At 28.8% G+C, this 25,085-nt stretch overlaps 2 protein-coding genes across 2 annotated transcripts in view; one reads left to right on the top strand and one right to left on the bottom strand.

The window, feature by feature from the left end:
• Window positions 1-14,884, top strand: part of LOC107446298 (sodium-dependent nutrient amino acid transporter 1) — a 34,226-nt gene extending 19,342 nt beyond the window's left edge. Inside the window, exons 7-16 of the mRNA XM_087157396.1 lie at window positions 596-731; window positions 2,380-2,514; window positions 3,546-3,649; window positions 5,510-5,637; window positions 6,390-6,505; window positions 8,377-8,505; window positions 8,662-8,761; window positions 10,501-10,601; window positions 12,338-12,496; window positions 14,696-14,884. Coding sequence (XP_087013522.1) covers window positions 596-731; window positions 2,380-2,514; window positions 3,546-3,649; window positions 5,510-5,637; window positions 6,390-6,505; window positions 8,377-8,505; window positions 8,662-8,761; window positions 10,501-10,601; window positions 12,338-12,496; window positions 14,696-14,863 — 1,276 coding nt within the window. The 3' untranslated portion in view covers window positions 14,864-14,884. The remainder of the gene's footprint in view (window positions 1-595; window positions 732-2,379; window positions 2,515-3,545; window positions 3,650-5,509; window positions 5,638-6,389; window positions 6,506-8,376; window positions 8,506-8,661; window positions 8,762-10,500; window positions 10,602-12,337; window positions 12,497-14,695) is intronic.
• A 7,058-nt stretch (window positions 14,885-21,942) lies between these two features.
• The window catches only part of LOC107446299 (uncharacterized), a 42,908-nt gene continuing 39,765 nt past the window's right edge, over window positions 21,943-25,085 (bottom strand). Inside the window, exon 5 of the mRNA XM_043041220.3 lies at window positions 21,943-22,190. Coding sequence (XP_042897154.1) covers window positions 22,101-22,190 — 90 coding nt within the window. The 3' untranslated portion in view covers window positions 21,943-22,100. The remainder of the gene's footprint in view (window positions 22,191-25,085) is intronic.

The raw sequence follows: 25,085 nt of genomic DNA, 5'->3' as shown, positions 1-25,085 counted from the left end.
TGCTAAAATTAACAAATTTTACCACATTTACTATATTATTACACATTATATAATCATATTTTATTGTTAATTTAACTAAAATCATAACTAAAGATCTTTGGAAAAAATTACTAAGTTTTTGGTATTTCTATAGAACCGGTAATTTTTTACCATATTCTGGTAGTTTACTGTTATTATAGAACTCTGTTAATAACGTCAATATCAAATATATTTTAAGCTTATCTACAGTTTTACAATATATTTTGTTTAATATATTGCAGTTCAATTAAACCTTTATAAATAAACTAATTATTTATTCCTTCCATTTTATTTAAATTTTTGTGTTGTTTAAAAAATTAAAAGTTTGAATCCTAAATAACAGAATAAATTTTTCTCATTAATTGAGACTAAATGAAAAAGGATATAAATACGCATAATATAAAAGAAATATTTTAATACTCAATTGTAATTTTCCTAATATCTATTTTCTAACTGTTTAAACTTCATTTCACAATTTTGTGAGTTAAAATGGAAGATGTTTTATCTCATTTACCTCATACTACTTCATTTTATGTTGTTAAATATGAAATTTAATGGCCTCATTGATTTTTTTCAGGAATGAAGTATTAGAATTGGATTATGACAATCCCGATACAGTAACCCATATAAGCTGGAAGCTAGTAATATCACTCCTTGTCACGTGGATTTTGGTTTATATTACAATTGTACAGGGTACTGAATCTCTGGGGAAGGTAAAGCTATATTTAACTATAGTAACATTACTTTGATATGCAAGTTTACGAAAAACAATTAAACTTGAATGAAAGAAAATACTCCATTTATTGTTTAAAAAACTATTTTTCTCACTAAAAGTTTGGTTAACATAATTCGAAAAAATACATACTGGTTTCTCAATAATAACTCTTAATATATATTCTGGTTTTTAAAACTTAGAGAATTTTCATTTTTCGTTGATAACTGCAAAATGTGTGAACCAACAGAAATGAAATTTGCAATAAAAATAGGATTATATAATGCAAAAAGAATAAGTAAATTGCTATTCAATAGTTATAATACACACACATGCTTGTGCATAACACCCATTGGAGTTGGAAAGAATGACATAGGGGTAAAGAATCGAATTAAAAAAAATTGATAAGTAAAGGGTTTGGTTCCCCTCTAGTTAGTTTAGAATAAAAAACAGTTCTTTAGCTGTGTTTCTAGGCAGTAAATTACACAATATAGGTATCCTAATGCCATTCATATTGATGCTATTCTTACCTTGTATGGATGTTTGACGGGGATGCCAGTTTTTGCCTTCCTTATTTGTCCTGCTTTGAGAATTAAAAACATGTTCGATAGGACTGAGGTCTAAAATATCAACTGGCCATTATTCATGGCAAATATCTCCCCATTCCAGAGAATTTCTGTCAAAACGAGCAGTACGTGACCCGAGTTATCATCAATTAAAATAAAATCAAGGTTATCTGTACACCTAAAAAGATGAATATTGACTTTCAAGGTATCCCCTGAACCTCAATCCAAGCATATCACCTCTTTCAAAGATATGTAGATGATGCCTGGTGTCCTGACCATGAATCTGTTGCTGTTATATGGTGTTTTGTTTCTTGGACAATGGAGGTTAGGTAGTGGGTCCTTGACTCTCTCCATGTAAAAGTATGAATCAAGACAGGCTACTTACATTGTATCACGATATATCCAGTATCATGATGAGCATCATGGCTCCGAAATTTCGATGATCTGATCGGGTTTCATGTCTAATGGCTTCTGAACCTGTCGCTCAAAGAATCACTGTAACCATTGTGATTATGAGTATGAGATCTTGAAGCCGGTATTTTAGCCGCTATATTCGCTATTTTCGGAGTCTAATTTGCTTTACTAAGACAGCAACACACGGCAACTTAGTAAATCTTGTTGTCGATGTCGCACGGATTTCAGGCCTAAAGCTTATCGAGTATTGTCTTACCTTTATAGGCATTACATATCTCTTAATTTTTAAAATTCCATTTAGTTTTTAAACTTGTAATTATATTTCTTCCGTTTTAATCCTTTTCCCAATAAATAAAACTGTAAATTTTTTATATAAGCTCACAAAGGAAGCGGATGTAAATAATTTCAGTTTTCTTTCCTTATCTTAATTGAGGTAACGGTTAACCTTTTATTTCAGTATAAAGATAAAACCTAATTATTATATAATGTTATGACAACAGATATTAAAAATCTAATGATAATCACCCTCTCTTCAATTTGTATTAAAATTTTTATTTCAAATTAATGATTTTTTTTACTTTTCTGTTTTGCCAAATATTTAAATGGCTAATTAGTTCTCATTGACAAAGTACCATTATGATTATTGATATCATTTTTTTATTCTTTCAGATGGCTTATTTTACGGCTGTGTTTCCATACATAGTATTAACAGCTTTGCTGATTGTAGCTCTACAAAACAAAGGATCATGGGAAGGCATAAAGTTCTTTTTTGAACCTGAGTTAGAGAAACTTTTAGAAATAGAGGTTAGACTTAAATTTTTCTTGATTTAAAGTTTAACGATTTTTCTTTTCTCACTTCTCAGTGTTACACGAAAACTATTTAAATATATTTTATTGCGTGCATTTTTTTTATAAGAAAAGGAAAATATTCCTTTTGCATGGCGTCAGGCATGAGTAAAAATAATGTTTAACTCAAAATAAATGTAAAGCATACAAAGCTCATATCTGTGAAAACTTGGATTCACGGGATAATAAACGTCAGAAACTAAGATATAAATGGTTCATTTTTTTATGATTCTGAGATATAAATGGTTCATTTTTTTATGATTTTTTACAGTCCTATCTATCTGTAAAAAAATTTTCAAAAATTGTGTAAAGTTTTGATGCAATAAATATGCAACCAAAAATATAAGTTTAGATATTTTAAAACAAATTATATTTACATCAAAATGTTAAAATATTTATGCTTCTTCAATTATTGGTATTTCCCTGTAAAAAATTCCTGATCAAATTACTGTAAAAACTATTGGTACTCTGAGTGCAGCATGCGTAAAACCCATTCTTATCATAGGATTTTATACCGTAATTTTTCAGTAATTTTTATTTCATTACAGTGATTCAATGAATATTACTGTAGTAACTACAGTTTATCATATTTTTTGTATCATAATATTTTATAGTAAATATGGATTTTATGATAAAAAGTACCGGCACTCAAGATGCAAGTTTTTTATCATAATTTCATACGGAATTTTTTTTATTGTTTATAGTTTATTGGAATTTTTACATTTTGTAAAAATAAAATTTGTATTAAGTTGAAACTTAAGCTACAACCAATCTCTATCTTTTTACATAAAAAGTAGTTAAATTTATTTTAAACTTTTTAAATTGTAAAATTTGCTTCACTGATTTTAATCAGCAATGAATTTTTTCTGCGATGAATTTTAGTTTTATTTTGCAATAAATATGTATGCTTGATTTAAATGAAGACTATATTGATTAAATTGAGCTGTTATTAACTAGTTGTTTTATTACTTTTTTATGTTTTTATCTAGGTATGGTACAGAGCGTGCGAACAGTCCTTTTTTTCTCTTGCGATCGGTTATGGTAACATCGTCATGATAGCTAGTTACAACAAATTCTCAAATAACGTCTACAAGTTAGTATTTTTTAAAAATTATTTGTCAGTTTTGATTTTATTTCTTAGCTAAATATATATAAAACTACAATGTCTACTTGGTCTAAATAATTTCTTGGTAATTTAGAACTAAAAGATGTATCAGTAATAAATTAACAATTGAAGTTACTGCTGATATAAGTCGTCTTTTCTGTTTCTCAAAAGTGATAAATAAATTAATAAAAATAATATAAGAATGAAAAAATAATATAAGAAATAATTAAGAATGACAATATATATTATTGACATTCTTAATATATTCAGTTTACACATAAAACTCATTACCTCACGCAATTAAAATTGTATAATTATTCACCCTCTGATATATATATATATATATATATATATATATATATATATATATATATATATATATATATATATATATATATATATACATATATATATATATATATATATATATATATATATATATATATATATATATATATATATATATATATATATATATATATATATATATATATATATATATATATATATATATATATATATATATATATATATATATATATATATATATATATATATATATATATATATATATATATATATATATATATATATATATATATATATATATATATATATATATATATATATATTCTGCAAATATTTCTGTATGCATAGAAAATATGGCGTTTAAAAAGTATTGACTGTCTATGAAAAATCGAGGTCAGGTAAGTTAGATAATTTATTTTTTCTAAAATTGTAAAATATTATGAAATTAAAATACAAATAATATTTTTTCTGCAAGTTTGATTATATCTCTGTTAGGACATTATGGCAAATCCTAAGAGAATATATATTTAAACCATTTTGCGTATTTATTTTGATAAAAGTTGTGAGTACATAATAATAATGAATTACAGTTTTGAACCAATTGCTCCTGAAATTATGCATTTTTGAAAAACATTCGCTAAATATATTCGTAGAAATTAAATAGTTATTTTTATTTTCTCATTTGCAATTTTCAATGTAAGCATTTTACCCAAAAATACTAGGTATTAAGTAATAACCACCCTTAATATATATTTTTAGAATCTATGTTAAGAATGAAGTAAGAAAAATCTATTTTTTTAAAATTCGTGAATTAAGATAGGCGGAGTGTCTCAAATTGTACACTTGTTAAATTTCCCGCCAATAGAGGGCGGTACAGAATAGGAAAAGTTGCGATCGGTATGAACATTTTACAGAAGAACATTGAAAATCATCAAACAACGGCGAATATCTGCCATCTAACGTGTAAACCATCATCAAAATCCTTCACAAGTACTCATTATGCGATTGCGTAGAGAAATATCGTCTGGCGATGTCATGGATTCTGAAGTTCTCACATGCGTGCAGCACTACCTATTGGCATGAAGTTTAACGTTTAATTAAAAATGCAATTTGGTGTCTTTAAAAAATGCCTCAAACCATAAATTTTTTATCGAGTTCCATTCTTTTTTTCGATTGATTTTCAAAATTAATAAGTCACTTTTGGTATATCCTTTGTTTATGCATCTTTTCAAAGTTTAATATTCCTTGTACCCAACAAAAGGCTTATTTTTAAATGATTCTTATTTGTGTGTTTTTATTAAACAAATTTATAATAATTTTTTTTTGCCTTATTTATTTTAAAGGCAATGACAAAAAATCTCTAAATGTAATAAAACACTCCTTAAAGAATTAAATACCAAGATTTTAGTTAATTATACTTATTTACTCAAATAAAACCGTTTAGAAAGTAACAAATTTGAAAGCTGTTAAAAAATCTAATGTTTATATTGATTTTGATTATTGTTATTCAGTTTTAATAGTTTAATTCATTTTTTTCAGGGATGCTATAATTATAAGTGTTTTAGATACCTTTACGAATATTTTAGCTGGATGTGTCATATTTGCAGTACTTGGAACTTTAGCGCATGAAAAAAACCTTCCAATTGACGACGTTGTAGATCATGGAGGTAAATGAAATAGAATTGTTCTGGAATGCTTTTAACATACTTAAGTATGTTAAAAAAATTCCAGAATTAGTTTTGAACTATATATTTAGTTAATTATTCAGTTATATTTATATTTTATATACTATATTTAGTTAGAGTTATGAGGATGAGTTAAATAAATGAATTAGTTTCATTGTTTCACATATGTTTGATTATATTTACTAACCACCTTTGGAAAAAAGTAGATCTTTCTTTTCAGTGTGTTGAGCTTTATAGATCTTGAGATTTAATATCGTGCAGTCGAAAATCAAAGCTACATATAAGTATAAACTGATATTGCACAGATTATACTGGCTTTAATTCCATAATGCTTGCTTTCAGATCCTTGGAGTTTTAGGGACAATGTTTTAGATTTGACAAAACTTATATCGGGGTGAATTTGTTATTAAAAAAGGATTTGTCTTTTTGTGAAACATATGCTCAAATTAAAAAAAAAATTGATAATTGACTCAATATCATTTTTGAAGGATACCGAAATCAAACTATGCACTTGTTTTCTATTATTGTTTCGATTATATATTGTTCATAGTTTGTTTTTCCATTTTCTATCATGATTCTATTATATTGCACTTAAATTCTATTGCACCGAGGAAAATTATTTTTTGTTACATTTACACAAATACTCAATCTGGCTTTATTCGGGTGTGGGGATTGGGGATTTCAAGTCGGATTTAATATTTAAATTTTTATTAATTGAAATATTATTCTTTTAGGTTTAGGATTAGCATATGTTATATATCCTCAAGCACTAGCAAATATAAAGTTCATTCCTCAATTGTGGTCAGTGCTGTTCTTTATCATGCTGTTTACTTTAGGGATTGGAAGTTCTGTAAGTTCAATTCACATGTTGTTAATAAATGTGATTTTAGCTTTAACAATCACACTATATACACATTCATAACTCAACTTTTGACATCTTGAACTACTATTAACTATTACTATTAGTAATTATTAGAGAAATAAAGATAAGTGAAATTGATTCAATGAAAAAAAGGCCATTTTTGATTCAGTGAGTTTATATGAAGGAGCCTAAAGCTATTTTAATTTTTAATGAATAATCACTATATAACAAATTAGTAAAATATTTTAAACTACTATGAGCATTACTTGTGAATATTAAATTCTGATTAGAGACTAAGACACAATTTTAAAAATACATTAAAACATATACTGACCTACAGTTCTTATCTAGAAAGAATTAAATAAATCATTACCAAATCGAAAATTTAATTACTTTTGATATGCATTCAATAAATCAGACACAACAGATATTTTCTATTATTTAATAATGATCAAAAAATTTTTGAATTTTAAGGTATACAATTTTTCACATCATTTTTATGAAGGCAATTTTCAATCTTAAAATGCAAAATTTGAGCAAAAGGTATGAATTTTAAATTCGCACCTTTTTTTAAAATTTAATTTCTGAAGACAGATTTGATCGATTTCGCTCAAACTTTGTAATTTGCCATTTTAAATTGCATTCTTTAAAAAGATGCAAAAAATTGAACCTAAAAATTAAAAAGTTTTTCGACTATTATTAAATAAAATAATATATATTTACTGAAATTTATATTTTGCATGGAATTGTCATTGGATGAACGATTTTTACATCTGAGTGCAATGGGACAATATTTCCTAGATTGGGGCAACATTTTGGCTATATTTTGGAGGTCAGAATTGGAAGTTTGTCTGAAAAAATAAGGAATGTTTATTCTGTGAAAGTGCGTTTTTGTGTTTGATTTCATCACGTAAAATATCGTCTGCTTTATTTAGCATATTTGAGATCACCCCTTCGAACTATTGAGATTGAATCCTAGAACCTGAAGAGCCGATCATTAGATCAAATAGTTATTCAGAGTGGTCCATTTTTTATTTTGTGCACTGTACACTACGAAGAAGTTCCAAAATAATGGCTTCTGCATGATTTCCATATTTGGATTCAAGTATGATCATAAAAAATCCCGCTTGAATTATTGTCAGAATTTAAATTTTAAAGTTGTAAAAGACATTATGAAGATATGATGTATTATTGTAATGAAACATTATGAGTCATTAATACGTGTTGAATTGATATCATTATTATTTACAGGTCAATCACAGTAAGGTTAATAATTAAAATCATATTAGTATGTTTGTTTTCTGAGGAAATAGAAATGACTATCTATAAAATAACTATTAAGAATAAGACTTTTTCTTAATAGTTATTAAGAATAATAAAGCAGGTTTGAAATTAAATAGCAATTAATTAGAATGAAATCATTTTAATAATTATTTTATAAAAAATAATAATTATAAATTATATATTGATGTAATATATAAAATAATATATTTTATAATAAATTTAAAGTTTTTTTTATAAAAGATAAAAAATAATATTAATAAAATAACTATTAAGAACATAAGTTTCATTAGCTGTCAAACTGGTTGTAATGATTTTTATAAAACCTTTGATGCAAATCAACTCGAAAATTTGCTAGGTTTTGATAAAGCTTTTAAATTCTTATTACAAGGTATATTTTGACTCTAAAGTGTAGGTCATATTAACTTAATAATAGGAATTTAAAAATGCCTAATAAGGTCGCTGAAAACGCACCACTTCACCATGTAGAACACGGGAAAATATTCTTTTTTTGCACTAACTCATTCTTATAAAAAATGTTGAATGAATTTTTTTAGAAACTTTTCAAATATTTTCAGAGTTCTCAAATTGAAACTGTATCAACTGTTATAAAAGACAAATTTCCAAAACTTAGAGAAAATAAAAGTTGGCTATCGCTAGGATTATGTGCCGTCTTCTTTTGCCTTGGTCTTCCGTTAACAACAAATGTAAGTACATTGAACTCTACTCTTAAACCTATATTTTTTTTTTGTCATAACCTATATTTTTTTTATAAATTTCTCTTCAAAAAGTACTAATTTAATACTAAAAGGAAAATTAGTGTTTTAAATCATTAAATAAATAAATGTTCTCTTTGTTTTTAGGTTGGGCAACACATATTAGAATTGTTAAATAATTATGGTGTTAGTGCTGCCGGTTTCTTTTACGCAACTCTTGAACTTGCTGGTGTTATGTGGATTTATGGTAATTATATTTCAGATCTGTTTAAAATTACATTTCAGTTTTATAAAACACTCCTTATACCGATACTTATTGGTCCAGTAATGGTTAAACCATTTAAGATTTTTCCTTTCGGGACAAACGATATCATGATGGCAACGTAGTTAGCAGTGTTAAGTTTTTCATCTCGCTTGGCAGTATTGCGATAGAGACCAACAAATACAGTTAGAATTTTCATTCTAAAATTACGGTGTAATAACCGGTGGTAGTTCACTATTAAGAACATTTCGTTACCTTTGCTGTGATTAAACTGCTTTCAACTAAATGATTAAAAGACCTGAATACAAAACTATGTGCTTTTGCAATATTTTTCAACTAGTATGTTTTTAAAACCGCAAAAATGAAGCTTAATTGGACATCGGAGTTAGGCTTGTTTTAGGTAATGTGCATTGAAATTAGGTTCTGGTTGAGTTGGGTTTTGTCAAATTAATCATGAAATATGGGTTAATTAGCTCCAATCACTCATCTATCGTGAGTGATGGGAAAATAGTAGACTTTTTTTGCACTAAGAAGCTTTAAGCAGCCTCTTAAGTAGAATGTGATACTACCATCTGTGCGTGCATGAGAGTTTGACAGTTTAATAGTACCCAAATCACCAATAAGGAAGTGCAAGACCAGGAGCGGATCCAGAAATTTTTCCTGGGGGGGGGGGTCATAGACTCAGATTCCCCCTTAGGCCCCTTAAATAATTTTTAAAATATTTTATTTCTTTTGCAAACTATTAAAAAAATTATTATTTTTATTTATTTTTCAATTTTGGGGGGTCATGATCCTTATGACCCTCCAGCTGGATCCGCCACTGTGCAAGACACTGGAAAGGAAAAGAGCAAGCATTTATAAAATCTCGCATTAGTATTTCTTATAAAACTTTTATCAAATTAATTTTAAATTAATTAATTAAATTCTTTAATAAAGTGATGCGTTTCCCTAATAATAATTTTCTATGCTTATAGTAGTTTTTTAAGTTTCATTTTCAAGTAAACCATAATTGGGCCTATTTTATTCATTTTCAGCTTATGTATATAAAACAAAAAAATTCAGAATTAGACTAGATATTTAACTATTTTAAGGATTGCAAATTTCGGACATACAACCTAATGTAAGATTAAAGATAAAACGATAAAAAAAATTATTCCTATAAATAAATATTTTAAGTATAGTCTTTTGTAGGTTATAACTTTCATTATTACCTTAATAAACTTTATTTATAAAGAAGGGGCTCCACCAAAAGAAGGCTAATAATTTAGGGTTCCGCAGCCAAACAAATTGGGAACCACTGCTCTATAATATAAAAAATATAACTTTTCAAAATTTAAAGATATATATGCTTGACTGTTAGAACGAAAAATTTAAAAGTATGAAAGGAAAATTAGTTTGTACTTTCTGCTGTAAATTCAATTGGTAAAATTACATTAAAAAATGATCAAGAAAGATGATTCTAATCGTGTAGTATAGTATGCCTATTCTGATAGTAATCAGAACTTAAGTTTTCTTTTTACTACTATTCATATTGTTATTTTTCTGTATATTGAATGTTAGTACTACTTATAAGTGATAATGATTTATCAGATATGTACTTAGTTCCCAAAATGTTTAAAAAATACATTATTTTGTCTGACAAATAACTGTTTTTGTATCGTTGAAATCTGCTGCTTAGTATAAAAAATATTTATGCTAGTTCATTTTTTGTTCATTTCTAATAGGCGTTCGAAATTTTATGGCGGATGTAACTTACATGCTTGGATCCACACCAGGAATTTTTTGGAAATTTACATGGTCGTTTGCAGCTCCTGTATCTCTTGTGGTAACATTTTTAGAAACAGATATTATTATTTTTAGAATTATGCACATTAAATCTGTCTAAATCATAGATTAAGTTTTTTTTTCCATTTATCTCTGCTAACCTTTCAAGATCAAAAAATTTTTCATGCCTTTCTTCTAATTCTTTCTCTCTCTATCTTTTTAAATAATAATTATTTTTTTACCATTCATTTTTTTAAATGTTTATTTTAATAAATGTTAATGTTAGTTGTTAAATAGTTATTGAGGGGATCAAAAGTTTGAACCAAACTTTCAGTTAAAGGAAAAACCATAAGAGATGCAGTCATCTTATTTACACCTAAATTTAGGGCCGTGGTAGCCCAGTGTTTAGAGTATCAGGGTTCGGTCTCGAAGGGTCGGAGTTCAATCCTCAAAGCCTCTGAGACCCACCGAATACATGCGATATACGTGCTTGTAAGAGCTGCAGAATTGGAGAAAAGTTTCTTTCTTTTCAGATCTATATAAATTGTAGAAGTTGTCTCACGGATGAATGGTAATCCAGATCCTTGTACTCATGGTACTGCTGCGTGGCGACCACAGAACCACTTATTCATATACCAGCTAAGACGCACTTTCTCCCTAGTGGTGCTCTCTCGTAAATCGGAAAGCACTCCTTCCTGACTTAATTCGCAAGGCGAATGACTTGTTATTGCTAAATTATACTATTGCTAAAACTTAGTGGCATGAATGCGAAAACACTACAAAAGATTAAGCTAGCCGATATATCATTTAAAATCCTTACTACTATATAATAGCAATTTCTCTTTAAATGTTTGCAGAAAATTGTATTAAATATATAGCTTTAGAATTTAATTTAAATAACAAAAAAGTAGTGTAAACTAAAAAGTTAAACGAATGATCCAAACATTGTATAAAGTTTTAACAATTAGAAACTTTTTACTTTTATTCTAAGAATTTTATTTTATATTTTCTAAGTGCTTTTCTAAGAAGTACTAAGGTTAATAACTTAAATAATAATTTTCCTTATTAGAAATAAGATTAAAAACTTTTTTGAAAATTCTACGTTTTTTAAACGAACAAATCTAAAATAAGATTTTCTTTCTACGAATAATTAAAATAATAGATGAAAATGATTTTTTTTAAAAAAATATTCAAATTTGAAAAAGAAAAGCCAAAAATTAGTTTTGCTTTAATTAAGCTATTTTTTTTATTGCACTCACGCAAAATGGAATTTTTGAAAACAAATGTTGTTTGAAAAATATTTATGAATTTTCTATGAGTATTTATTACTAATTTTGCTTTCTTTCCAAAATCAAACTTTGTGTAAATTCAAATGTTTTCAAATTTCATAATATATATTTCGTTACTTTTTTTACAATTTAATTAAGTTTCTTTTGAAATCAAAGTCCACAAATGCAAATGAATGTTTTTAAACTTAACGGAATTGAATATGGAATCGAATGTACGAGCAAAGAGAAATAAAATAATTGTAAGTAAGTACAATCAAGATTCAATATGATAATCAATCAATTAAGAAACAAAAACAGAAATTGAATTATAGACTCTAGCTTACAAAAGTATTTCCCTGCTTTTATCATGAAAGATATTTTCATTGTAATGCAATGAAATCTAAACAAATGTTCTATTTTAAATTAATTAAAAATTAAAAAAGAATAAAAAAATATGAAACAAAATAGGCAAGTGGATAATGAGAAAAGGTGAATTTTGGTAATGATCTTCTTGTTTTGTTTCTTTTAGATAATATTCGTCTATGGTCACGTAGTTGTGGACAAAAAAGATCCCTTACCTCTTTGGGCAGAATACACTGGCTGGTTCCTTGCTTTTATAGCTCTAATACAAATTCCAATATGGGGACTCTACGTAATTTATAGAAATCCAAGTGAAACTATTCAAAAAGTATGGTTGTTTTTAAATTATTCTTCCAATTAGTAAGACTACGCGATAAAAAAAATTAACATCTATATATGTATTTCTCTTATACGGCGACAAAAAAAAAGCCTCATTACAACTCCCCGAGTGGCAACTCAAGAAAATCGACCAATGATTGGTCGACATATAGCGCTTTTAAAAACGGAAACTGAAATAACCAGAGAGAGCATTCTCACCAAATGTGATCTCTTCCGAAATTCACCCTATCAGCTGCTGCAATCTCATACTATTAAGCTAAGCAGAAGTGAGTAGTCTTTGCCGATAGATCTCTATTTTAGTATTTTGTCGAAAGCGCTTTTTTTCACGAATTTATATATTACGAACTTATTTGACGATTTTTGATTTATATCACGGATTTATTTGTTTTATTATTGTTATTAGTTATTCATTGAAAAATGAGTCTCAGTCGTGCTGTTACGCTTTTGAAGTATAATCAAAAGAAGCTTGCTCGAAGATTGGAAGAGAGCATTGATGACAGCTATGAAAGATTTATCTTAATGACTTAGTATTTACTAAAAAGGTGTATTTCTTTTAAAAAAAAGAGTTGTTATATGGATTTGAATGATTGTTTTGAATTCTTAGAATTTTGCTCAAAATGTACCTAAGTTAGTAGCGAGCTTGGTTTGCAAAGCAAACCATATAAGATTGCGTAGCAATTTTCGGGGGTTGGCGAGCGCTAGCGAGCACGGGGGCGCAGCCCACTAGTTTACATTTATTATTTTAAAGTAAAGAAGATCCACCAGTACTCTGTATGACGACTAGTGGTTTTTCTACCGTTAGGCTAGAAGAAAATACATAGATTATGATAAATAGAAAGTGCTTTTTTCATACGAAACCAAAATGGTTTTTCGCATACTACTTTTATAGGGTAAAGTCTCAATGATTCCAGTAAATTCTCGGATATGTCACTTAGTATTGAGCCTCGTGACTTCGGGATTGTAGATAATGCTTTTGTCACCAAAATCGCCAACGGTAATAGCTTTCCCTTGACAACAAGTTGTTATTTAATGCTGTCAAAATACGTTAAGTCACAAAAAAGAGGAGTTTTTAGAAAATGGTATCTGGTAAACTAAAGATAACTCAAGAATCGGTATTTAAATCTAAAAATATTTAAAAAAATCTGCACATATTTTCATGTTAAGGGCGTTTTTCCTCCTTTGCAGTGTAATTCCATCCATAATTTGGTGATCTAATTGACCCCAGGGGTACTCAAGAGGTTTTATGTCTGATTTCGGAGAAAGTCAGTCTATTCAATTAACTACATTCTCACAATGCGACTTCATTACTATAGGTCTTTATTGGCCATTTTGGTGGTAAAATGTCCAACTCATAAATTGCTTCAACATGGAAAAAACATTGTTGTCCAAAATAGAGCCGTAGGTGTCGGCGTTGAGCATCCCATGAATCAAGACAAAGAATATTAGCGGATACCAAGAGTTACACTTGCTATACACTAGACACTAAACACACCAAGATACTATACATTATACACTATACAATAGATGCACCAAGAGATACAGATACCATAGTTTCACAACCGTCAAGGTGTATGGTTATTCAAATGGGTGTAAGAAGTGATAAGAAGATCCTTATATAATTTTTGTTGCATCATTTCTCGGAAACTTTACATTGTTTGAAAATCTCTTCATTATTACTTTTAAAAAAATTTATAAACTTACTTTTCCAAAATAATTTAAAATTTGGTTATTAAAATGAACAGCTTGTTAATCGGAATTCGGTATATGATTTTCTTAACAATATGGGCCATGGTTTAAAAAAAATAAGTATTTAATTCTTTACCATATCTAATATTTACTCAGTCGCTTGTCAGAATGTTAAAATTAAGAAACAATCTATGTTAAAATGATTAAGGGGAAACTATCAAACTATATAAAATATAAAATGTGAATTTTAAATTAGAAAAATAATTATTATTGAACTCTCTGTAGATTGCCTTGAATTTTAAGAATTTGTAAACTTATTCTCTTAATTTAATTGTACATTTCGTATGTTTAAAAGCATAAGTTTAATTTTTGGAATAAACTGGAATTTGGAATATGTATTTTAAGTAATACTTCGTAAATTTTTTCAACAAATAAATTATAAGATAGATTTTACTTTAAATAATTTTCATAAGTTTTTATTCTTGTATCCATTCTTTTGCAGAAAATTTTGAATAGCTTCAAGGCAACAAAGGACTGGGGACCTAGTGATCCTGTCGATAAAGCAGGATGGCTTGCCATCAAAAATTCTAAAGATGAAAGTTCTAAAGAAAATAGCAATGTTGTATTATCTGCTGTTTACAATCAATCATTTCAAGAAGACATTTATTAAAAAAGAACGATTTACAGATAATTTATTCTCCAAATCTATTTTCATTTCACAGTTTTTTTTATGTATACTATGTATTTATAAGTTATTTATTTATAATTTATTTATTTATTAATGTCTTTAAAACATATAGCTATGTTGCGAAGTTGGGCAAAACGTAATTTATTTCAAAAAAGGAAATAAAATTGTAAATATCTCATTATTGGTTACAATTAATTATTGGTTGCAATGTTTTATTTTGTTAACAAAGGATCAATTTTATTTTGTTAACAAAGGATATGATTGTTTTCTTTTATCATAATCGAAATTGAAATTTTCAAAAGTTGTTTTTCTGTTTTGGGTTAGGCAGTTTTCACTTTTAATACTTAATAATTTTCATAAATTGTAATTTTCATTTTTATTGCATTAAATTTTCTGGTAATTTCCATGATTATTTGCAGTCAAAAATTTGCGCTATTTAAATTTTGCAGTTCATTTATTTAATATTTTCAAATAGTCACTTTCATCAATATGTAAAAGTATATATGATATACCATATGTAAATATATACCATATGTATCCAATATGTATAGTATTTTTACCAATATGTAAAAAATTTTGCAATGGAATTTTAAGTTTTAAACTTAATATAAAATGCAGCTGACGAAAAAGTAAGTAAAAGTAATCAAGTAAGTTCAAATTAATCCTAACTTTAATGGTTATTTTTGATATCTTATAATTATTTAAAGTTAGCATGATTATAACGATTCGTCACTCTAATATGTAATTACTTGCAAGTAAGTAGCATAAGCGAAATCTATTGCATATTTATTTTTGATTTAGCCACCGGAAAATTTTTTAACTTATAAAACCGATCGTTTCTTGATTCGTTTGTTCTATAAGAGAGTGCAATGGAGCAAAAAATAGAATTTATAAAGCAATGTTAAATATTGCACTGTACGTGGAAGATAATTGTAATTGCCTTAAAGTGCTCGGACTTCTCCTTGTTGGTCCTCAGAAGGTAATTTATTACCTTCCTGTCCTCTAATGGGTATACTGATAGAGGCATCCCTCTATACGTCACCTGCGCTGTAAAAAATTCTGGATCAAATTACGGTAAAGAGTACAGACAATCAGGATGTCGGTAGTTTTTTTAACCTTAAGATCAACTTGTACCGGAACATGTTAAGTAACAAAAAAATCTGATATTTCGTAAATTTTCGCAGTAATAATTACCGTAAAATCACTGAATCACTGTAATTAAATAAATATTACTGTTACTGTATACTATTTAACGGTTAAAAGGGATTTAACGGTAAAATGCATTTCGTGGATGGTGGGCCCAAATTGTCGCTACTTTACATCGTAATTTGATCCGGAGTTTTCTATAGTGCGGGGACTTCTGGAAATATTCAGAGGTGAAATAGTAACAACAACGAGGCAACAGAGAGGGCCGTGGTTGCTCAGGGATAGAGCTTTCACCTTCCAATGAGGTGAATCGGGTTCGAATCCCGGGGGTTCAAATTCCAATGACTGGTCGATTAGAAGTCTTAACCAGCCTTGCACTGACCGCAGTGTTGACGTAAAACATTCTCAGAGGTAGACGGAACATGGGTTAGAGTCCTCTTGCTGTAGGTTCTCGTGGTTTTCCTCTCCATGTAACGCAAATGCGGGTTAGTTTCATCAAAAAGTCCTCCATGAAGGCAAATTTCTCTCAATACTTGATCCAGGAGTTCCCTTATCTTCTGAATTGGGTTCAAAATTACAAGGCTACGGAGTTAAACATTAGTAGTCGTAAATCCGAAATTTGATCGACTGTTCAACGACGATTTACAAGAAAAAAATATAGAATGGAAAGGAAAAAAGCAACAAAGTTTTTTTTTGCATTATTTGCGAGGGTTGCTATTTATATTTCTGGCCTTGGCAACAATAAGTATTGCTAGGCGACCGCAGACGATTTTAATCGAAAGTTTGATATTTTTAAACATAAATTCAGCGGACGATTTACCATTATAGCTTCATTTGTGTTGTTGATAGTAAATTGAAAAGTTCTTCTCTTTCAAAAAATGGAATTGAATCGTGAACATTTTCCTGCCATTATTTTTCATAACTTTCGACGTGAATTGTCAAGACAAGAGTGCTTCGATGAACTTAATTCTTTATTCAGCGATATAGCGCCATCCTACAGCACTGTAAAAAATTGGGATAACGAATTTAATCGTAGTCGATGTTCGACCCAGGACGAATCCCGTGCAGGTCGTCCAAAATCCGTTGTTGTGCCAGAAAGGATCGATGCTGTGCGTGAACTGATAAAGCAAGATCGTCATGTGACATACCGTGAGATAGAGGCGTCTTTGGACATTAGTATGACTAGCATCAATAAAATATTGCATGAACATTTGAGCGTAAAAAAAATTTGGTCGCGTTGGATCCCGCATAATCTGATAAACGCTCAAAACAAGGCTCGTGTCGATTGGTGCCAGGAAATGTTGGAAAAATACGTTCAAGGTACATCAAAAGCTGTGCATAACAACTACACAGGTGACGAATCATGGATCTATGCATATGAGCCGGAAACAAAACAGCAATCAACTGTATGGGTCTTCCAAGACGAGGCAAAACCAAAAAAAGTTGTTCGAGGCAGAAGCACATCGAAACAAATGATTGCCTGTTTCTTCGGCATTAATGGTCATGTGGCAACAGTGGCGTTAGAGCAACGCAGGACGGTCAATTCTGAATGGTACACGACCATTTGTTTGCCAGAAGTCATCGGAGAAATTCGAAAAAAGCAGAAGAACAGGCGAATCATTCTTCATCATGACAATGTGAGCTCTCACACATCGACTCAAACAAAGGCATTTCAGACGGAGCGAAAGATCGAACTGATGGGTCATCCGCCGTACAGCCCTGATTTGGCACCCAATGACTTCTTCTTTTTCCCACACATCAAAAATAAATTACGTGGACAACGAGTTTCGACCCTCGAAGAAGCGGTTGATGCATTCAAAACGCATGTTTTGGAGTTACCTCAATCGGACTGGAGAAAGTGCTTTGAAAATTGGTTCAAACGCATGCAAAAGTGTATTGATCATGATGGAGAATATTTTGAAAAACAATAAAACCAATTTCGATCCTACATATTTGTTTTTTTTTCATTATTAGGCCAGAAATATAAATAGCAACCCTCGTATAATTAAGCAAGTTTATTTTAAATGATTTTTTAATTATTTTAATTAAGCAAAATGGGAAAAGCAAAGGAAAAAAAATCGTTTTCAAAATCATAGTACTTTTTATGTGAAAATAAATTATCTGGATTTCTCTTCAGTACTAACTAATAACCTTTCGATGAACATAGCTCAGATATAGGCTTAATTTGGTTCAAATATAGGTTTAGTACTATATTCTTCTTAAAATAACTAAATTCGATTATTCTGCATTGTAAATTCTCTGGTGTAATACCTCACTCAAATTGGTGTTGAGTAACCCCAAAAACTGTCTGAACGAACTTCAAACTAGCATCAACTCAATTATTTATATAGACTTAATAGCTGTATAGCTGTTAATAATTTAATTGTTAATAGCCATTAGCTGTGTAATTAACACTAAACACCAACAATAGAGAATGGTTATACCAAGCACACACATTCACGAATTATTTTTTCTTACGAAAACACCGATTTCGTTATCCCTACGTGATAATGGCAAAATATTTGCAAGGGAGCCCGTAATGTCGTGAATTTGTTGTCGCCTTGATCGCTACTATACACCAACAAATTACACCAAGAATTATCCCCGGTGTCTCATCACATATTTTTTTCTTCTTCTGTAAAGTAGTTCTCACCATTTCTGAGGAAAAGATACACTACAATTTTATATAGGACTCAATCACAAAATTTGTTTTCATTCAATTTAAAGAATTGGGTTAATTTTTTAATTAAAGGATAATTATTCTTTATACAGAAATATCGCATTCATAGTAAAGGATGTGTCCTGGTGAAGACCTTTACGTTTTCCTAAAAAAAGTTTTTCCATTTTATCTTATTATATCTATCTATCTATCTATATATATATATTTGATTTTGTTCACTATTTTATTCTTAGTTGTCCAAATATTACTCAATAGATTGAATTTATCTGGGTGAGTGTATGATAAAAATATTGCGTTTTCTTCTTAAGTTCAAAGATTTGGTCAGAATTACTTATCCATATCGAAAAACCTAACAGAGAATCGAGAATATTCTGATTAAATTTAAATGTCATACTATTCGCTTATTGACTCGATTCTAGAAAGAGATGTAAGATTAGATTAGTCGCATGTATTACAGAAAATTCTATGGTAACTCATCTGCTTGAAATCATTCCAGCGTTGGGCAATTTTTACTGAATAATCTTAATATTTGATAGTGTACTGCTTAATGGAACTGAATACTTCTTGTATTCTGTTAAATAAAGTAGCACTAAAACGTTTAATAACTAAGCATCAAATCTAGTGAAACTTTTTATTAAATCAAACTTTAAATTAATTAAAACGTTTATTAAACCAAGTATTCCTTTAAAAATCTTATTTCGTTTAAAATTAATAATACTTTAGAAATTTTAAATATTATTTATGTATTTCGTTTTTATATGTCTTTTTCTGCGCAAATTCCAAACTAAATTTTAATTTTTACTAGTATTTCAACTTAAATGTAACTTATAATTGAAAGTTTTTTGTTCAAAGTTTTAGAAAACAGTTCAGAACAGTCAAAGGCGAAGTTTGAATCTTTGGAAAGCAAATAAAGTGTTATAGATCATTTTTATTAGAAATAAGAAAAAGTTTTTTATATTTTTAAATTTTCTCGCTAACAAAAAAATTTAAAGTCCCAAATTGATATTTTAAATTTATAAAGGAAAAGATGACAAATTTACAATTAAAATCAATAAATCCTGCATAGAAATAATTTATATAAATGCAGGTCTTATCACTGTTCAACTTTTATTGAATATAAGGGAAGGTTCAAACTATAAACATAATTATATTGCAAATGCAACACGATTTTTTAAAGCAAGAGAAGAATCCATAATAACAAGTAACAAGTGAGAAGGCAAAATGTCTTCAGAACAAAAGAATATTTACCTATAAATTGTAAATTGACAGTTTTTAAATATTTTAGATATTTCTTGTTTTCAGGTTTTCATGGGCTTTGGACAAATTCTGGTACTTTTCATCAACACCATATGTTAGTCACCTTTTTTCAATGCTTTTTTTAATTATTTTTTTTTTATTGATGCCTCGCCTATTATGTTTGAACACTCAAACTCCTAAATTCTATTTTCTGAGTAACTACTTTTGCTAATTTTAAGATATCACTAAATTCTTTGAAGCCTTCTGGTTGGGGGCAGGGAATCTTTGGATCTTGGTGAGGTCGCAGTTCCGAGCGTGCGTCGCCCAACCTACATCAACCAGGGTTTCCCCTGGAGTTGCTTCTGCCTCCGTTGCCCATTTTTCCGAAGTGTTGCATGGATCGCCACCAAGACTACCTTCTTTAATCCTCTTTTTCCTCCTCTGATAGGTCACGTGCGTGCACGAGTCTACAGTATTCTCCAGATGCCCCCTGACGGGGGCGGGTCGGGGTTAAGCTTTAAATTCTTGTTTTCAGATCTATACAGTTAAATTTGAAATTTTACTTGGTTTAGTTTCAAAGTTTTAAGTTTAGAATTAAGACTCCCCGTGTGGCAAATGGTGACCGGTGAAGACTAAATCTGTCGGGTCACAAAGTCCTCAATGTTCCCATAACAAATTATAACTCTGGGGGTATTGAATTGAAGATTGATCGTTCTCTGGTTCAGGTCAAACTTATGATCTGTGGATGAATGAATTTGTCCATCCTATTAACGGGTGTTGCAGAAGTCGAATTTTTGGCCATAGATGGCACCACTGAAAAACAAGAACAACACCATCTGTTCTGCCTTAATGGCTGACGATAACAACTGCAACAACAACAACAAGTGTTGAACTTAAAAAGCTTCTACCCTTGTCTTCTTGGATTTTAGGTTAAATTTTAAATTTGTATTTTCTTAATATTTATTTTTTTTTGTACTTTTGATGATACAGTATTAATATATAGCACAATACCTTTCAAAAAAGGTAAAAAATAAAGAAGTCTCTTTATTAGATTAGGAGAAACAGTATATGAATTATAATAATTTTGAGAACTTCTATAAATTTTTGCACATCACTTTAAAGTAATAAAATGATGCGTATTGTGGCTTTAAGTTATTTAAAACAAAACTATCAATTTTTATATATTTAAAATCCAATTACAGTATAAACTGATGAAAATCGATTTGGATGACGCTGAAAAATTCTCCTAGCGTTGAATGCATGAAAACAAAGAAGGTTATCAAAAATCTAAAAACAGGAAACTGTATACTATTTAACTACTATCAAAAATTGCTGATTGCAGAATTGTATTGACATAATTTTGTCTGAAAAAACTGATAGGTATTCTGAAAAATTGTACTTTTTATTTTATACTACAAATTGTGATTGGATAGTGACCTTCTATTTTATACGTATCGAAAGATACAGAAAAATAAGGTAAATATCCATCATCAGTTTATTCAGAAAAATTAAATAAATAGGGTTATAAGATTATTTACAACTTTTTCTTACCTTCTCTATCTTCTTGATAGTTGAGCTCTGTCGGTAGGAAAATTGTTTCTTAAAGAGAAAATTCCAAGCAATATATTTGAAAACAAAAATGAGATTTTCCCAATAAATATCATTTTTAAATCGCATTTAATAATAAATCTTTAAATTTCACATATTTCACAAGTAGAGGGCACATTGTAACATTGTTGTTGGGTTTTTGGAATGGAAAAATGCACCAAATAGTCTTCAAGCGACCTTAATGAAGCTTCTCTTTAAGAAATAATTTAAATCACCACTAGTGCGGTAACAATTAAGTAGAGTTTTAGCCATTTAAAGGTTTAACTAATAGAAATCTTGTGGACAAGAAATGAAGACAAAGCCATGTCATTGTTAGAAACTTTAAAGTTAACTTACTTAACTTCACAAAAATGCTGCTTATTTTCATTTGCTCATCACTAAAATCTATTAAAGTAAACATGTTGAAGTTTTATTAACTTTCAAATAAACAATACATTCAAGACAAAAGAACATCGAAAGATATATATACATTTCTATGTCAAAAAAGTTGACGTATCACGATTTGAAGGACCTAGAGTAGTAACTTGCGATGCAAATGAGATACAATGATTATACAAGAGAATATAAGAGTGTGATTGTCATCCCAGGCTTTACAGGTACTTCATTTCTGCTAGGCAAGCAAACACTATCATAAACTACCTGTAAGAAGAAGAACTGACTTAACTATACAGATTAAATTTGTAGTTTATGCTGTCGTGAACTAGTTAGGACATTTTAATCTTCCTCCCAAATATGCATCTGAGGTTGATTTTTGTATCATGTTAATTAGAGTTAAAATTATATTACACAAATTAAAGTTAATTTAAATTTTAATGATTTAAAATATTCTTGATTACATATTGATAGCATAACATTAAGTAATACAAAAGGGGGGCGAGAAGCTAAGATTACTCACCAGGGCGTCATATCAAAACCTAGTCACCTCCCAACACGCAGGCAGCGCTTCGACTGATTCCCAAATGGATGCAACCCCTACAGCAAGAGGGAACTTCGTCAAACTCATCCTTTGGCTCACGTTATCGATGTTTTTGGCGCATTTACTATTTTGGGAGTCCTTGCTCTGCATCATAAAGCCCAACAAGAATTCTTAAAGATTAGCATATAAATCATGCAAGCTTTAAACAATGTTAAATTTAACTATGCCAGTTAGCGCGCTATGAGGTTGGTATTAAGCTTGCATTAATAACCATTTTATCTCAAGATTGAGTCTGCTTTTACAAAACAAGGCTAGAAAAATCTTCTGAAATCGAGGATGAATCATCATTCACAAATTAAGAGTAGAAAGCTTTCTGAAACAAACCGAGGATAAATTCCTAACCTCAAGGCCTTTTTCATAGATTTTATGACCATCACTGAAACACGATTGATTTGAGAGGGATTCTATATGCTTTTCTAAACACTTTAAAAGTGAAGGTTCACCTAATCATCAAGTCTCCAATACAAACTAAATATTACATTTTAAAGCCTGAACAAAGCTTGAAGAAAAAAGGCAAAAACAAGGTTTGTAGTAAAAGATAAAAAATAAGATTTTTTGTAAGGTTTTTTGCATGCCTTTGTTTAATTTTCAAAGAAACAAGCTTGGTATCCTAATATTTCTACTAAATTAAAAAAAAAAGGGATTAATTAGTCAACCATTCCATGCCAACCAAATTAAAAGGAAAATACATTTTCTATGTATTGATAACAGACCCTGCTATCTGGAATGCTACTATGAATTATTTATGAATATTTAATCTCCTGCTGTTATAAATCAGTGAAAAGTTTTTAAACATATGCTACCAAAAATTAATCATGAGTGTTAGTCTCATGCTGTCATGAATCAGTCAGGAATTTTTAAACTTATATAATTGAAAATTAGTCATGATTTTTAGTCTCATGTAGTCATGAATTTGCAATGAGCTGTTAGTCTCTTATAATCCTGACTTGACTTGCCATATATTCTTAAGATCATGTCCTCTTGAATTATTTTTGAAATTTTAGTTTCATGCCATTATAAATTAATCATAATTTTTAGTCTCATATTGTCGAATTAGCAATGACATTTTAATCTTATGCTGTTTTGAATTAGTTAATTTGATAACTTTTTGGATGATTTAATTGAATTATTTGAATTTTTTTCACATGCTGTCACGAATTTATGGGACCGAAAAATATTCGTGACTTCTTAGTATAATATTGCAATGAATTAGTCACAAAATTTAATCGGATTCTGCTACGAATTGGACAAAAAATTTTAATCTCATGCTGTTATGAAATAGTCGTGAATATTTAGTTTTATGCTGTTATGAAATATTCAGAAATATTTAGAAATTTTTCGATACATAAAGTAATAAATTTGTCATAATTTTTTTTCCTATAAAAATCATTTGTTTTGAAATTTTATTGAATTAGAAATATTTTCAATTAAAGAGTAAGTTTGGGGTCTGAAATTTTTTAATACGCTTAAATTGAAGTTTTTGCTTTCAAAATAAGCTCATTCAGCGTATCGAAACTTTAAAAGAGATTAAATTTTTTTTTCATTCAGAGTAGCTAAGTTAATGTTCAGAGAACTTTAGAGTCATTCTGAGTAGCTGTATCGTTCACTTATATACAGTATCATACTCATATATACAGTATCATACTCACATATATACTCATATATACAGTATCATACTCATATATATAGTATCATTCTTTTTATAACTCCCATTCAGAGTAGCTTTTACTGTTTTTTGAAACGATCCATAATTATTCTAATTTCCTTAAAACTGTTTGTTTAGTGTAAATTGAATGGTATCTAGGATTTGGATGCTTTTTTACAAGATTATATTATAATAGATATGCCAATAAGATTATATTATATTTTTATCTAGTAAATCATTTTTATAATGTCAAAAGGTAATTTTTTTATCAAAAAGAAATAAATGAATTAACTTTTTTTTCATACTTTAAATTTGAAAACTACATAACATTACTTTTTAGTTGAGTGCTAGTAATTGAAATTTCATTCATAAATAGTTAATCCCAAGTGACAGTACTACAATTGCTAAGTGACAGCTTGATGGCTGTAAAATAAAATTCCTAGAATAAAGATCTGAAAATAAAGTTTTATAATGTACGGAGTGTAAAAGTTTCAATCATTTAGTTAATGAAATAAATATTGGGTTGCTCGGAAAGTAATTTCGCTTCTTTTATGAAAATGGAAGCTAATTTTCTTATTGTGAATAAATATTTTATTGAATTATATATTGCCCATCCTAGTACAATGCTTTTAGTCATCTTTCTAGCAGTAGTATTACTCCACTTTTATAATTGTTTCGCTTTTTTGCTGGCAAAAAAATTCATCTAGGTGATCTTTCACCTTCTCGTTTGAAGTACAGGTTTTACCATCTAAAACATTTTGTAGAGACTGAAACATTAATGTAGACAACCCATTTCTCATCCTCAGTGAGGAGACACTTAAAAAATGGATCGTTTTCTTGATGTTTGAGAAGCAAATCACAGACGTTAACGCGTTGGCACAAATTTCTTTTCTTAAAAGACATAAAGAACCCA

Source organism: Parasteatoda tepidariorum, chromosome 2, assembly GCF_982258835.1.
Source record: "Parasteatoda tepidariorum strain Cologne lab strain chromosome 2, Ptep-v5.0, whole genome shotgun sequence".
NCBI classification, from domain to species: Eukaryota; Metazoa; Arthropoda; class Arachnida; order Araneae; family Theridiidae; genus Parasteatoda; species Parasteatoda tepidariorum.
This window is presented reverse-complemented; position numbering and strand designations above follow the sequence as displayed.